The sequence below is a fragment of the Puma concolor genome, chromosome E1 (genome assembly GCF_028749965.1).
Source record: "Puma concolor isolate L17-30 chromosome E1, mPumCon1.1.hap2, whole genome shotgun sequence".
In the NCBI taxonomy this organism is placed as follows: domain Eukaryota; kingdom Metazoa; phylum Chordata; class Mammalia; order Carnivora; family Felidae; genus Puma; species Puma concolor.
In genome coordinates this window covers 56,297,587-56,312,346 of record NC_141680.1, presented here as the reverse complement: position 1 = coordinate 56,312,346, position 14,760 = coordinate 56,297,587, and the positions used below count along the sequence as shown (strand labels likewise).

At 59.3% G+C, this 14,760-nt stretch overlaps 1 protein-coding gene across 2 annotated transcripts in view; it reads left to right on the top strand.

The window, feature by feature from the left end:
- SDK2 (sidekick cell adhesion molecule 2) overlaps window positions 1-14,760 on the top strand; it is a 265,473-nt gene that overhangs the window by 228,595 nt on the left and 22,118 nt on the right. For both annotated transcript variants that reach the window (XM_086687933.1, XM_086687932.1), the window contains 6 exons: window positions 665-766; window positions 907-1,022; window positions 6,678-6,870; window positions 9,604-9,741; window positions 11,303-11,464; window positions 14,420-14,545. In XM_086687933.1, coding sequence (XP_086544059.1) covers window positions 665-766; window positions 907-1,022; window positions 6,678-6,870; window positions 9,604-9,741; window positions 11,303-11,464; window positions 14,420-14,545 — 837 coding nt within the window. The remainder of the gene's footprint in view (window positions 1-664; window positions 767-906; window positions 1,023-6,677; window positions 6,871-9,603; window positions 9,742-11,302; window positions 11,465-14,419; window positions 14,546-14,760) is intronic.

Genomic DNA, 14,760 nt, shown 5'->3' with positions numbered 1-14,760 from the left:
GCAGTGGGAGAACCTTGTGGCCTCACCCCCAGCAGGGGTGGCTCATCCCAGCCTGGGTGTCGGGGCCCACTCTCCCGCAGCTGCCCCTGTCTCCCAGCTTCCGTCCAGGCATCTCCCCCCAGGACCCCCAAACTTAGCAAAAACACTGTGTTTCTTAGCCCAGAATTCACATCCGATAGATAAGCCCCTTCCCTGAGGGCTGAGCCCCTTGTGTGAAGAGCTGTTTGATGGGGACTGGGCAGCTGGGAACTTCAAGCATCTGCCGTGGGGGGGAAGGGGTGACCCGTGACCCAGTGTGCCCAGGACAGACAGGAAAGGGGGTAGCCCAGTGTGTCAGGGAGAACAGTTTGGTTCACACCAGTGAATATTAATAGTGTCTCTTTAATTAATTAATTAATAGTGCATGAATATTAATAGTGTCTCTTTCAGTCTCTAAAGTATCTGGTGTGTGCACCGTTGGCCAAGAAGCCAACCATAGACCTGTGTCCCGACTCCCAGGGGGGGAGGCACGGCGTCCCCCGGCCACCCCACCCCTTGCCTTTTCCTTCCCGAACCCTCAGACAGGAACTAGAATCACAGGTACATCTTCACAGCCTCCAGCCTCCAGGCTGTCCCCTGCAGGGATGGTGACTTCTCCGTGTTTCTCCCCTCCCCCACCCCGCAGACCTGAACAAACACCGGCGATATGAGATACGGATGAGTGTGTACAATGCCGTGGGTGAGGGGCCCTCGAGCCCCCCCCAGGAAGTCTTTGTCGGGGAAGCAGGTGAGCCCCACCTGCCCTTCCAGCCCCAGGAGTCCAGCTAGAGGAGATACGGGATTCTGGGGCCCCAGAACACCCTGACTCACCTCCTCCTCTCTGAAGCCCACTTGTGCCACTCACTCACGACCTCTCACGCCCTCCAGTGCCCACGGCAGCGCCCCGCAACGTGGCTGTCCATGGTGCCACGGCCACGCAGCTGGACGTGACATGGGAGCCACCGCCGCTGGAGAGCCAGAATGGAGACATCCAGGGTTACAAGGTACGGGCTCCAGAGGGTCAAAGGGCCAGCTCGGGGGTGGGAGTGACCCATGGGTGGTAGGGGGGAGAGGTCACCAAGTATACACCTGCTCTCTCGGCCGTTCGCACCTGACCCACTGAAATGGTGTGCGGCCGATGCAGAATTACAGGCATGCTCTCCAGCATCCTCGGGGCGGGCCCAGCTCAGATTCAGGACGTTTCGGGCCCTGCTTCGGTTTGCATCCTCTCCCGGCAACACCCCCCGCCCCAGTCCAATGCCGGCATAAGACCCCCTCAAAGTGGGTCTTTGGCCAACCCGAATTACGGTATTGATTTGGCCAATTAGTAGAGGACCGGCGGGCTAAGACGCAGAAATCGCTGCTTAAAATTATCTCTAGATCTCCGTGGAGGTCATGTGTTACAACAGAATTCAATTCGTCTCCAGTATTCAGCGGAGCCCTTTAGAACTCCTTTATCCTCCTGAACGCCCGGTGAAGCTGGCAGATTATAAATGTTTGAGCCCATTGTACAGATGAGGAAACCGAGACCCGGGTTAGATGGTCCGGCAAGATCACACAAAAAGCAGGTAGCAGACAGTCAGGCTGCCGGAGAGCCTGTGAGGGGTGGAGAGGGAGGGGGCGCTGAACACAACCACCCGAGGAGGTGGTGGACAAAATAATAATGACGTGTCTTCTCGGTCGGGGTCCTCGGCCTCGTCGGAGGCCTGCGTCCCGTGCCAGCATCCTGCGCCTCTCTGCTTCCAGCGGGTGGTTTGTCAGTCCAGAGAGAAGCCCAGCGCAGTGGTGGGGTGGGCAGGTGTGAGACCCCCAAGGGGCCTCGTGGGTTACTTGGCAGAAACTGAGTTCCCACAAAGGGAAGGGGCTCGCCTGGGTCACTAGCTTGTTCATGTAGGTGGCCCCGGTTTAAGACAGCAGCCCGTGCAGGAGTCTCTTTCCACGTGAGGGGGAGGAGGCGGGAAGGAGGAGGAAAGGCGTCTTGCTAATGAAGCTCTAAAGACGGATGACAGGCCTCCAGTCCGCGAGGAGGGCCAGCTGGGAAAGCTAAATATTGCCGCCCCGGCGTATGCCTCCCACGGGGAAGTGGGAGGAGCCGGGGCGGGGCCTGCTGCATTTAGTAGCCCCCAGACTGCCGAGGCGTGGAAGTCTCCAGTTAATGTGCAGACGCAGGAAATGTGAGGATGCACAGACATCATTTATCACACGGCAGATGTCTGCGTGCTCCGGAAAACATTGCCGCTGTGGACATTAACTGGGGACACTGAGTAACTGCATCCCAGACGCGTATTAACATCCACATGAATTAACACCGACGTTAAGGATGTATTGACATCACCAGCCAGTGAGCACAGCTCAAACCCGGGCAAGTGCGTCCATTCGGCTACGGTCTTGCAGTGACGCGTGTTTATTGAGCTGTTATTTTGTGCCCGGCGGGGGTCTCAGTCTGGGAGTGAAGCGGTGATCGGAGAGGCCACCCGAGCTTAAATTTTAGGGGAAGAAGGCCAACGGTGCACAAAACAAGTAACACCTGCCGATGGTGGTAAATGAAGCAGGTGGAGGGGGTAGAGAGCGCAAGCCAGGGGGAGGTTTGGAATTTTAAGTAGGGTCATTGGGAAAGGATTTAAGGGGAAGCTGCCGCTTGAGCCAAAATGAAGAACAGGGTGAGAATCACATGTCCTTCCGGGGGAAAAACATTCCAGAAAGAGGGAAAGAAGAGCGAAGGTCCTGGGGTCCGTGGGTGCTTGGCATTTACAAAGAGCCCCGTGTGTCCCGGAGCACGTGAAGGGCGGCGTGGTGGGAGATGGGTCCCAGCAGTGAGCTGGGCGGCGTCACCCAGAGCCCTCAAGGGCTCTGGCTGTCGCTCGGAATGAGAAGACAGACGTGGAGGGTTTGGGGCAAACGACGGACATGACTGACTTGGGTTTTTTAAAGGCTGTGGTGGGTGCTGTGCGGGGAGGAATCTGAGATGGGGAAAGCAGGAAACCGCCAAGAGAAGGCTGAGTAATCTCAGTGAGGCACGGCGGTGGTGTAGCAGCAGCGAGAGGCGTTTGCTCTCCGGGCTCCATTCGAACGTGGAACTGGTAGAATTTGCTGAACTGAATGTGGAGTGAGGAGAGGAGAAGCGACAAGAATTTATAAGCAATTGGTTGATGGAGCCCCAGTCACAGAGCAGGCAAAGGGGGTGGAGGGAGGAAGAGGCTGGAGTCAGGTCCAGACGTCTACTGGGCATCCAAGGGGAGGCGCCAAATGGAGCTGGACATACACGTCTGGCGTCTAGGAGAGTCTAAGCTGGAGATGTGGAGTCCTCAGTATATGGAGGATACTGAAAGCCCCGAGATTACGTGTAGGTAGAAAACACAAGAAGACTGAAAACGGAGACCTGGGACCAAAAAAAAAAAAGTGACTGAAATCTCGGAACCGACATAAAGAACACACTTCCTGAAGGAGGAATCTGATGTGCCAAATGCTCCTGAGAGCTCAAGCAAGTGAAATCTAGAAAGTGAGTGTGCAGGGATTGTCAGGCTACAGCCCGTGGGCTCCCTCTGGCCCCCCACTTGTTTTTGTCAATAAAGTTTTATTGGAACACGGCCACACTCATTTGTTTATACATCGCCCTTGGCTGCTTTTGAGTTACAACCGAGATGTGTGGCCTGCAAAACCTAAAGATATTTATTACCTGGCCTTTGACAGAACGCTTGCCGAACCCTGGATGATTGCATTAACCGACAAGAGTTGGGGGCAGGGGATGCCTGCCTGGAGGGCTTCCAGAGAGAATGAGCGGAGGCAGCGACTACAGATAGAGATCCCTTATAAGGAGTTTGGCTTTAAAGGGAAAATGGAGCAGGAACTAGAAACAGTCAACAGATGGGGGTGGGGGGTGGGGTGGAGATGGAAGAAATGACAACTTGTGTGAGTGCTAATTGTGGTCCCGGAAAGAGGGGAAACGTGATTCCAGGAAGAGCAGAAGCTGTGGTAGGGTGCAGTCCTAGAGGAGGCGAGAGGGGCTGGGATTTCATGCTGGAACCTAAAGTATTCTGGAAAGGAGGGGGCAGTGCCGCCATGGGGGCCGAGGCAGACAGAGGGTATGGACCCAGGGGCTGGAGGAGGTACAGGTGGTACCAGGAGCTTGCACAAATCTCGCCCGATGGCTTCCCGGTGAAGGGGCCTCGGCTAGGAGTGAGGAGGGGCGGGGAGATGGGGGAGGGATGAGTGAAACCTGGATTTGGAGATGGGAGATGCGCGGCGAGTGGACCAGGGCCGGTGGCCAGCCCGCCCGGGGCGAGGCTGTGCTCTTGAACTGAAAGGGTGAATTCCCTCCGGAGGCAGCCCGGCTGTGGCGCGTGGCCGTGAACCTGATTTGCCAGAGGCATGCTGTTGGCCCGTTGGATGTGATGAAACCACAAGGGCAGGGCACTGAAATCGCAGATACAAGGGGGGCGATTGTGAGAATTCACTCCTACACCCGCTCCTGCCTCCAGGAGGTGTTTATTCGTTAGCAGGTATCTATGGAGCCAGTGTGCCCACAGGTACGATTCTAGGTGCTTGGGACACAAGGGAGCCCAATCCACCAAGACGTCAGCCCTCTGCGAAGTGTGCGTTCTAGCAGGCACCCGGCTACCTGTTGGCGTGCGCTACGACTCGGCCATGTGCCCCTCGGGGGCCCGGGGTCAGCGCTCAGCCCTTGGTGCCATCCATGGAAGTGCCAGCCGGTGGTCGGCTGGCAAAGGTCCGCTGGATTCGGTGTGCACGCACCAGAGAAACCCACTGAGGGTGCCTCGCTTCTGTATGTGTGGTGGCCCTGGGTCCTGGACCCCGGTCCTCCCCACCCACCCAAGAACAAGACTCCAGCACTGGCCCCTCTCTGCCGCACCCTTCTTTTCTCTCCATGGGCAGGGCTATAAGGCATTCTGAAACCCGTTTCTTCCTCAGAGTGCCTTTTCCCGACCTCACGTATCCCTCCAGCTGTGAGCCATTTCTCTGGTTGGTCCCTTCATAGGAGAAATCCTCAAAAAGAATCTTCTAGACCCTGCCACCTCCAGTCACTGTCCTCCCGGGGTCTCTTGAACCCGCCCTAAGTTGGCTCTCACCCCTCACCCCCACTGTCCCAAGCGGGTTCTCACGCCCAACCCCACTGCCCCACGTGCGTTCTCACCCTCCACCCCCACCACCCCACTAAAGCCCTTGCTGTCTAGGTCCCGACAATCCCCGTGTTCACGGGAAGTCAGATGCAGGCCTCACCCTACCTGGCTTTGCACCTGCATTTGACACGGCAGACCTCTCCCTCCTCTGAGAAATGCTTTCTTCTCTCCACTTCCCTCCCTGGCTGTTCCAACTTCTCCCGGCCCCAACCCCTGCCCATCGAAGCCCCGAGATCACCCTGTGACTGTCTCTGCATCCAATGTCTCCGTGTGCACTCAGCAGGTACCATGTATGTGCTGATAACACCCGGATCTCTGCCGTCCGCTGTGGCTTTTCCCCCGCAGCCCAGATTCAGCAAGCTCTGTGTGCACTGTTGTATCCCTGTCGCCGGGACTGGGCGGGGTGAACAAAATAAGTGGGTGAAGGACCACGGCAACTGTCTCTCTGATGTCTACTCATGTCAGAGGAATCTTTTTTTTCTTAAGTGGGCCAGGTTAGATACAAGCAAGGATTTCAGGGTAGCAAGATGTCCTAAGTGCCGGGTGGGGGACCCTGGTGTTAGCTTCTTCCTCCAGGCACGTTGAGAAATAGTCAGTCGCATGCAGAAACCCGCTTGTGCAGCAGGTGGCGCCAAATACTCGCTGATTTTCCGGGGGTGGGTGGGCTTGCAGCTCCCCCCCCATTCCCCCCCCCCCCCCCCCCCCCCCCCCGCCTCCCGCCAGGCTCAGTTCAGAATGCAGAGCTTCACTGCCCCTGAGCGCTAGCCCCGGCTGAACAGGAAGTCATTGGAAGCAACGTGGAGCACAGCAGGTAGACAGAAGCCTTCAGCGGGGCCGGGCAGTGTGTCTGCTCTTCCCTCCTTATCACCTCTGCTCGTCCTCACATTGGTCCTGGGAAGTGGGGTGTCTTTAGCCCCCCTGTCCAGCCGACAAAACTCCGGCTCAGGGGAGTCACCTGGTGAAGTCACACTGTGTTCGAGTCGCGCACTGGGGTTCGGCCCCAGGCCGGCCCGCCTCTGCAGTGGGTGCAAACTGTCCCGCTCAGGTGAATCTCCAGGGGCCTTGTCAACCTGCAGGTGCCTGGCAGCAGGTCCAAGGGTGGGCCCGACCCTCTAACCGGCTCCCAGGTGGTGCCGGCCCGCTGGTCCTTAACACAGTACGGCTGGGGTGGAGTCTGCCTACCCTGCACTTAACCTCCCGTCTCAGGTTCCTGCGGAAGAGCATTGGCTTATTCCTCCAGTAACTATATTCTGAGGGCTGATGTGCCGTGCTAAGCCCTCAGGCCCTGCGGCGAACAGATTCGTGGAGTCTGTGCTCTCCTGGGGTTTCGTCTAGAAGAGACTGAAGTATTAGCTGTGAGAAGGAAGGTTCTGGAAGGGCCTCTAAAACAGCTCTTAAGTGCTTTTGTACTGACTGGGTGACTCACACCCGCTGTCCAGGGCGTGTGGATGGTGTGGGCGAAAGGGGCAGGAGGAGAGGCGAATGTGTCCACCTCACTCCCACGACTGGCTGTGCCCACAGATTTATTTCTGGGAAGCTCAAGCCCAACGGCGCAACGTCACCGAGCGGGTGAAGACACTTTTCCTGGCCGAGAACAGCGTAAAGCTCAAGAATCTGACCGGCTACACCGCCTACATGGTCAGCGTGGCGGCCTTCAACGCTGCGGGAGATGGGCCTCGGAGTACCCCCACCCGGGGCCAGACCCAGCAAGCAGGTAGGGGAGCGGGGCCAGAGGGGAGGGGCGCGGGGGGGAGAGCCCACCTGGAGACGGCCTCCAGCGTGTGAGAGCACAGTCCAAGAAGAGAGGCCTGGGGGAGAGTGCTCAGAAGAGAGAGGCTGTCCCCAAAGAGCCTTGGAGGGAGCCCCCGATGTCCCCTGCCCTCCCCACATCTTGCAGCCTGCCAGCCCATCTCTGCCTCATGCCATGTTCTTATATGGCCCCGGCTTCGTTCGTGCTACACGTATTTCTTGGGCATTTTCTGCGGCCCCGCACTATGCTAGGTGCTTCCCGCAGTGAAGGACACGGACGAGATCCTCACCCTAAGGAGTAAGACAGATCATAAACACGTATCTAGATGATTGGCCTCGGGTGGCACTGAGCACGAGCGGCAGAAAGACGGGGACAGAGGCGGACAGGTGGCCTTGAACCGGTCTGCCTGCAGAGGCCTCTGAGGGCTGACGTCAGGGCTGAGAGTTGATGGAGAAGGGACCAGCGTGGGAAGCTCTGGAGGAGGGGTTCCGGGCATAGGAAACAACAGGTGCAAAGGCCCAGGAGGCTGGAGGGATTAGAGGAACTGAAAGCCAGGTGGCATGAGAGAAAATGGCCCGTACAGGATGGTGGGGGCAGGAGGGACGCTTAGAAGGAAGCCTGGGACGGATTCTAAGTGCGCTGGGGGGTCATTGGTGGGTTTAAGCCGTTGGGCAATAGGATCTGGTTTGTGTTTTTAAAAGATCATCCTGACTGCTGTGCAGAAGGCAGAGTGATGGAGGGGAGGGGAGGGCGTCAGGGAGGCCAGTTAGGAGGCTGGACGGTGGGACAGGGCTGAGAAGACGGGGATGGTGAGAACCCTGCTGCCTGCACGTGCAGTGGTGGGCCTATATACAGTGTCCAAAGGCAGGTCTCAGGTCCAGAAGCCCCGGGGCGGGCGGGGCTGGTGCTACCCCCCTTTCACAGTGAGGAGGGGTGGCCTGGGAAGTGATGCTTCTTGCCCAGGAACCCCTGGCTGGTCTGTGGGGAAGCAGAGGCTCGAGGCCAGGCCAGGTGAGCTGTCCTGGGCTGTCTTCATTGCTTGGCAGCCTCCTTTGCCTGTCCTTAACCTCTCTCCTTGTGGATTTGAATACAAGCCTTTTGTCCTGCCCGCTCCGCAACCCCGTACCGCCCGCCTTGAAGCATCTTTCCCAACCTGCTGCTTCCTGTGCTATAAATCACTTCTCTCTTTTTTTTAATGTTTATTTTATTTTTGACAGAGAGAGACAGAGCATGAGCCGGGGAGGGGCAGAGAGAGAGAGGGAGACACAGAGTCCGAAGCAGGCTCCAGGCTCCGAGCCGTCAGCACAGAGCCCGACGCGGGGCTCCCACTCACGAGCTACGAGATCATGACCTGAGCCGAAGTGGAATGCTCAACCCACTGAGCCACCCAGGCACCCCTGGCTCCCTCTTTAAGAGAGAGGTGATTGGGGCGCCTGGGTGGCTCAGTCGGTTGAGCATCCGACTTCGGCTCAGGTCATGATCTCGTAGCTCGTGAGTGGGAGCCCCGCGTCGGGCTCTGTGCTGACGGCTCGGAGCCTGGAGCCTGCTTCGGACTCTGTGTCTCCCTCTCTCTCTCTGCCCCTCCCCTGCTCATGCTCTGTCTCTCTCTCTCTCTTAAAAGTAAATGAACATTTTTAAGACATTAAGAAAGAGACAGAGCGCCAGACCGTGGAGTCAGTTAAGTATTATCTTCTTTGAGGACAAGCTGTGGCTCCAAAGAAACCTTTTTCCTCCACTGGCTCCCAAGGGTCTGGTGTGTGCCTGTGCCTGCTTGTCCAGACCACTCTCTGTCAGTGTCATGGGCCGGATGTGAGCCCCTGAGAGCCTGGAAGCTTCCGTCAGCAGGACAAAGTGTTCTGACCCATGTCCCTCTTGCCTAGGGGAGGCAGGAAAGGCCCCCTGAGCTGGCCTTCCTCCTTCAAAGACTGCTGGCTGGGGCTGCCTCCCGGAGCTGTTGGAGCTGGAGCGGAAGCAGGGTCCAGATTAGCTTAGGCTCGGTGGGGGGCGGCACCGGACGATAATAGCCTGGTCATCCCGCCTGGAGCCAGCTCTGCGCTTCCTTCCCTTCCTCTGTCCTCCCCATCAGAGTCCCCCACAGGCCCCCCCACTCCGTGTTTTCGGGGTCTTTCCAGGCTTCTCAGGCCAAGAAGGCATCTCTTCTGGATGGTTGACTTTCTGCTTCTGACAGTGTGGTCTCTCGGTGACAAGCCCTGGGGCTCCAGGGACGGGAGAAAGGCCACGCGTGGCTGCAGTGCTGGCATCTTCTTGTTCAGTGCCCACCTCAGGCTCTGAGGCCCAGAAGGCCCCTGCCTTCTCCACCAGGGAAGGGGAAGCGCAAGCCCTAGGAAGCCAGGACATCGCCTGGCCCCACAGCGACCCTGGAGGTGCAGCACAGCCGTGTTCTGAGCTCCCAGCCAGGGTCCAGGGCCACTTAGCAGGAAGAAACGGAGTTCTCCAACTTTAAGGAAGAGAAAGTACTTTTTCTTCCCAGTTCTCGGACTCTGGTATTGGAAAGCGAGTGCTAGCAACGTCAGTGGGGGAGAGGAGGGGGTACCTATGACCTCTGATGACCCCCCCCCCCGCCCTCTCTCTCTTCCCGGGGTCCAGACCCAATCACCTCTGCTAGTTCCTCAGAGCCTAGCAGGGTTTTGAATGTCTGTGGGAGGAGGAAGCAAACCACTTGCTGTCTGTCTGCAGCCCCCAGTGCTCCCAGCTCGGTCAAGTTCAGCGAGCTGACCACAACCTCAGTGAACGTGTCCTGGGAGGCCCCACAGTTCCCCAACGGCATCCTGGAGGGCTACCGGCTGGTGTATGAGCCCTGCACCCCGGTGGATGGTGAGTGGGGACCCTCCCAGCGTGGCTCCCTCAACCTTCCCTTTGCAAGGGCTTGGGGTTACTGCACAGAGTTGGGTGTGGTGAGCATCTCCTCAGCTTAAAAAGGCAGAAACTGGGACCAGACCAGGGAAAGGGCATTTCCCGCGCAGCAAGTCGGGGGCAAAGCCGGGCAGCAACCTAGGAGTCCCGAGTCCCAGGAGGGAATTTGCGTCTCCTTCCCCGTCCGTGGACGGAAGTGGGGAGGAAAGGGAGGGCCCCCTGCGAGAGATACAGGGTCCCACGGTGGCCAGGCAGCTGTCAGGCCTGGGAAGATGAGGGAGGCCCTAACGGTCCCTCTTGTGCCTGCTCCCCCCAAAAATTTAGGAGGTCAACCTTACTCCGGATGGGTCTTTGCCCCACGTGGGGTCAGCAACCCGTTTGAGAATCTGGTAAAAGCCTTGGGGCCTCTCCCCGGAAAGCACAAGTTTGGGGGAGTCGCTGCACCCCTGTTCCCTTGTGAACCTCAGATCAAGAACCGTGCTGTGCAAGTGTCTTCCCCTCACCCTGAGCCCTGTTCACCTAGCTGTCCTTAGAGCCCCACCCCTTCCTCCAAGCCCTGGTGGGGACCCTGCCCCCCTCCCAGGCTCCCAGTCCGGGCCATGCTAACCCTGACTGTGGACAAGAGACACTTGCCAGCTTTCTACTCCCACGCTGACGTGAGTGAGCCCGGATATCACCGCCATCTACTTAGAGAGGCAGGAAGGAGGTTGCCCCTGGTTGCCTGGGTCCGTTCCAGAGCCCAGCGAGGACTCGGGGGTGTGGCTGGCCTACCAGGTGGTGGCCTGGTGGCCGGAGGTGACCGCCTCTGGGGTCACCTCGCTCTCACCTTTCCCTGGCTACAGAGCGGGGCCAGAACAAGGGGCGGAGCCCTGGGAGGGCCGCAGTGGCCGGCAGTTCTGGGTCAGCCAAGGGAACAATGACCCTCAGTCTTCCCGGCACTGCCTGCCCGCCAGCAGCTAGTTCCTTCTGCAGAGCCGCCCTGTGTGCTGGGACACGGAGCAGGGCTGGGCCCCAGGAGGAGATGCGGTCAGGTGCAGGACCCGGGAAAGGGGCCATCTCTCCCTCGGACAGGAAGGAGAGGACAGAGGTCATGGGGACAAGATGCAGGCGGACGGGACAGGCTCTCACCACAGTGGCCTCTGCCTGGCCCACCCAGGGGGCTCAGTGTGAGCACTGGCCTTCCGGTTCCTTAGTCTGGCATCGTCTGGCCATGTGGCCAAACCGGGACTCGGTTGAGGTGTGTCCCCTCCAACTCTGGACTCAGGTGGTGTCTTTCCAGAAGCACTTTCTGAAAGGTGATCCTTGGGATTAAAGTTCTGGGCAGGTCGACGTGGGGGAGTAAACACAGCATAGGATCCATCTGGAATACGTTTCAGTTAAACAGGATGGGGGGAGGGGGTCGTTTCTCAGCAGATGCCAAAGGACCCTGTGCCTGGTCAGTGGACAGATTGCACACAGCTCTTCTCCCCTGAGGCCACCGCCTGCCCCCCTGCTGTCCCCACATGCTGTGCTTCCCTCCCAGGTGTCAGTAAGATTGTGACAGTGGACGTGAAGGGGAACAGCCCTCTGTGGCTGAAGGTGAAGGACCTGGCAGAGGGGATGACCTACAGGTTCCGCATCAGAGCCAAGACCTTCACCTACGGGCCGGAGATCGAAGCCAACGTCACCACGGGCCCCGGAGAAGGTAGGGGAGCACGGGGCGGACGAGGGGGGTGCTGCCCCCACACAGCATTCGGCCCCCCAAGTCAGAAGGGGTTGTCCGGAGCCGGGCTAGGTCCCAGGAGATGCAGAGACGAGGGAGATGGGGTCTAGTGGGGACAGCAGACACGTGACAGAGCCATGATCCTAGAGCGTATGGGGGTGGGGCCTAGCGGAGAAGAAGGGGGTGGTGAGGGAGACGTTTAAGGGAGGGGATTGAGAAAGACTTCGTGGGGCAATTCGGACAGACACAAGGAAATACCAACCAGTGTTTGTCGTATTCTCAAGGCTGCTATGGCAGAGGAGAAGGGAAGGGGCTGGGTGTCCAGGTGTGAGGGACGGTGGGCCTGAGCCGGGGACACATATGTCAGAGGCCCCCAGGGTGCCTGCAGTAAGTCACATTCCTGGGCCCGGGAAATCAGAACCTCTGAGCATTCATCCCAGGAACCTGCACAGGAACCAGAGCTGAGGGTGGCTCTTTGCCCAGCGCTGTGAGGGGCACTGTGCCTGGAGGGGGGGGTTCCAGGCCATGGGCACGGGGGTCTGTCCTTCCTAGACAGAGGTGACAGAGGCTGGCATGGTTAGGGGAAGAAAGGAGCAAGGCAGTTGTAGGCCAGGCTGAGCACTGTGCCTGGGAGGGGAGGGGTGGGGAGGGGAGGGGAGGGGAGAGCAGAGGGGCGGGGAGGGGCGGGGAGGGAAGAGTGGCTCCTTTGAAGTTTGTGACACCTCCTGAGGTTCCTTGGGCTGGGGGAGTTTTTCAGGGCACCTGCTGCGGTTGAGTCTGGTTCTCCAAGATTCTTGTCCCCCATGCGAGATACACAAAAGCCACTGCCCAGCCTCTGCTCCTTCCTTCCCTGAGAAAGTGCACAGCCCATCTCAAACTTTCCCTGAAATCCCCCCTCCTTTTGCTCCTCCCCCTTCCTCCCTCTGTGTTCCCCCTCTCCCCGCCCCCGCTCCCTGCCCAGCTCAGCCTGGGAACCTCTGGGAGGCAAGCTGGGCCTCGAGGGGGATTCCTGCCTTCGCCTCTCACCTGGCAGGCAGGCGTGTCCTCTCGTGCTGGGTTGGCTTGGTCCCTCTTCATTTTCTCTTTGTGGGCACTTGTGGTTCCCCGCCTCTTGTTCTGCAGAGAAGCCGCCTGGCTCCTGCCCGCCTTTGGAACAAGGCCTGCGGGCGGCCGGAAGCCGCCCCCTCTGCCCTTCACCTGCCCCCGGCCCCTCTTGTGCCGTCTCTTCACCTGAGCCAACTTCCCTGGGAAACAAAAGCAGGAAGAAAGCTGGCAGGGACAAAGGGAGGCGGAGCAGCGGGGACAGGAGAGGGCTGAAGGACACACTGTTCTAACCTAAGGCTCTCAGGCAGGGGTGGGGAGGGGGAGGCAGGAAGTTTGGAGGAGGCGGTGGGGGTCCCTCTGAAGCCGAGCTGAGCTGCACCCGGCGAGTGTGGGCGAGGAAGGGTCCGCAGGGACAGGACATGCCTCCAGGCATCCTTTTCCCTCCGGGCCAGGCAGTGGCTGGAAGTGCTGGAAGCTTCTGGTACAAGAGGTTAAGGACAGCTCTCCTTCTCTCAGCCTTGAGTTCTGTCCTGTGCAGAATGAGAACTCGGGGTCCTGAGAGCCCCACCCCACCTTTCACAGCCCCCCTTGGGCTGTGTCCCACACCCCCGACCCCTCAGCCGCCTTTGCCCTGTGCTGTGGGCAGGATGCACGTCGCGGGGGAAGAAGGAAGGGAGGGACGGAGGGAGGGAGGGAGGGACAGAGGAAGGAAGGAAGGAAGGAAGGAAGGAAGGAAGGAAGGAAGGAAGGAAGGAAGGAAGGAAGGAAGGAAGGAAGGAAGGAAGGAGGTGAGGCCCTCTGAGGTCAAGGGCTGGGCCATGGGCTGTACCCCTGGCCTGCTGTCCAGATCCCTTGGGTCTGGAGGATCTTCAGTCCGGAGCTGGACTCCAGGCTTTTTCTCTGTGGGCATCCGCAGGAGACACTCGGCCAAGCGGTCACCCACCCACTCACTAACCAACTTGCTCCCCCTGCCCCACAATTGCGTAGAAAGCACCAACTGTGTCCCCAGCTCTGGGAAGACAAGGCTCCAGGTCTCGTGAGGAACAGACATGGAGGGGACAGCACACAAGGTCAGGGCTCCGGGGGCAGTGAGAGCCCAGGGGACTGGCCTGAATGGCAGGGCACCCTCAGAGAGGACAGGCTCGGGACCCTCGATAGGTAGGATTGGCTCACTATTCTTACTTCAGAAGTAAAGTCTCTCCTGCTTCGACTCCTGGGGCCAGTGCCCCGGTGGCTGACGTGACAGGCTGCCATCCTGATGTACCTGCCACCCCAGGACAGCCAGCAACAGAGCCCACTTCTTCCTCCTCCAGCGGTCCCAGCCTCTGCTGTGGCCTGGCCTGGGTGCAAATGCTCCAGGGCGGGGGGGATTTCAGGCAGGAAGTAGGGAGGACATTGCCATGATAGGCAAGGAGACGAGACGTCAGGAAGCCCTTCAGCCCCCAAAACCCAATCCTCATTTGCCAAAGGCCTGCTACATCATCACACTCGCCTCTGCTGTCCCCCCAGGACACATCCCTTCAAGCCTTACATTCCAAAAGGGCCTTACAGATGAGGAAACTGAGGCACCAGAGGGCTATGTGAATTGACCCACGTCCCCCATGTAATGAGCTCTGGGGCTGGAACAAGGAGCCCAGTTCTCCTGACTCTGCTCCAGGGATCTTTCTGGCATTACCCTATATACCTCTCCTGCCCTAGAAATTGGAACGTGGGGGTGTGGGTGACCCAGAGAACGTAGTTGCGTCGGGCAGGCCCGGCCTGCCTCCTTGGGCACTTGCAGGGTTTCTAGAGACTCCGCCCGGCTTGGTTTCGCTGCCCAGCCCCGCCTCCTAGAGCACAGGGAGGAGGAGCTGGGTGCCACGCCCCCTCCTGCTCACCCTATGCTGTTTGCAGGTGCCCCGGGGCCACCTGGAGTGCCCATCATCGTGCGGTACAGCTCCGCCATCGCCATCCACTGGTCCAGCGGAGACCCCGGCAAAGGGCCCATCACCCGCTACGTCATAGAGGCCAGGCCATCAGGTACACCCTGCCTCCCTCCGGAGCAGATCCCAGGCCTCGCTTTCTCCTCCTCCCAGAACCCCTCCCCCTGGCACACGTGCGTCCTCCTGAGAAGACACTTAGGCCGCTCCGGGTGAAGCTAGAGGTGGCCTGGGGCGAGTGGGAAACGGAGACTTGCGCGCTCAAGTCAGGGACACCCAGGGGCCCCCTGGAGAACAGCACTTAGGGCCGGGTAA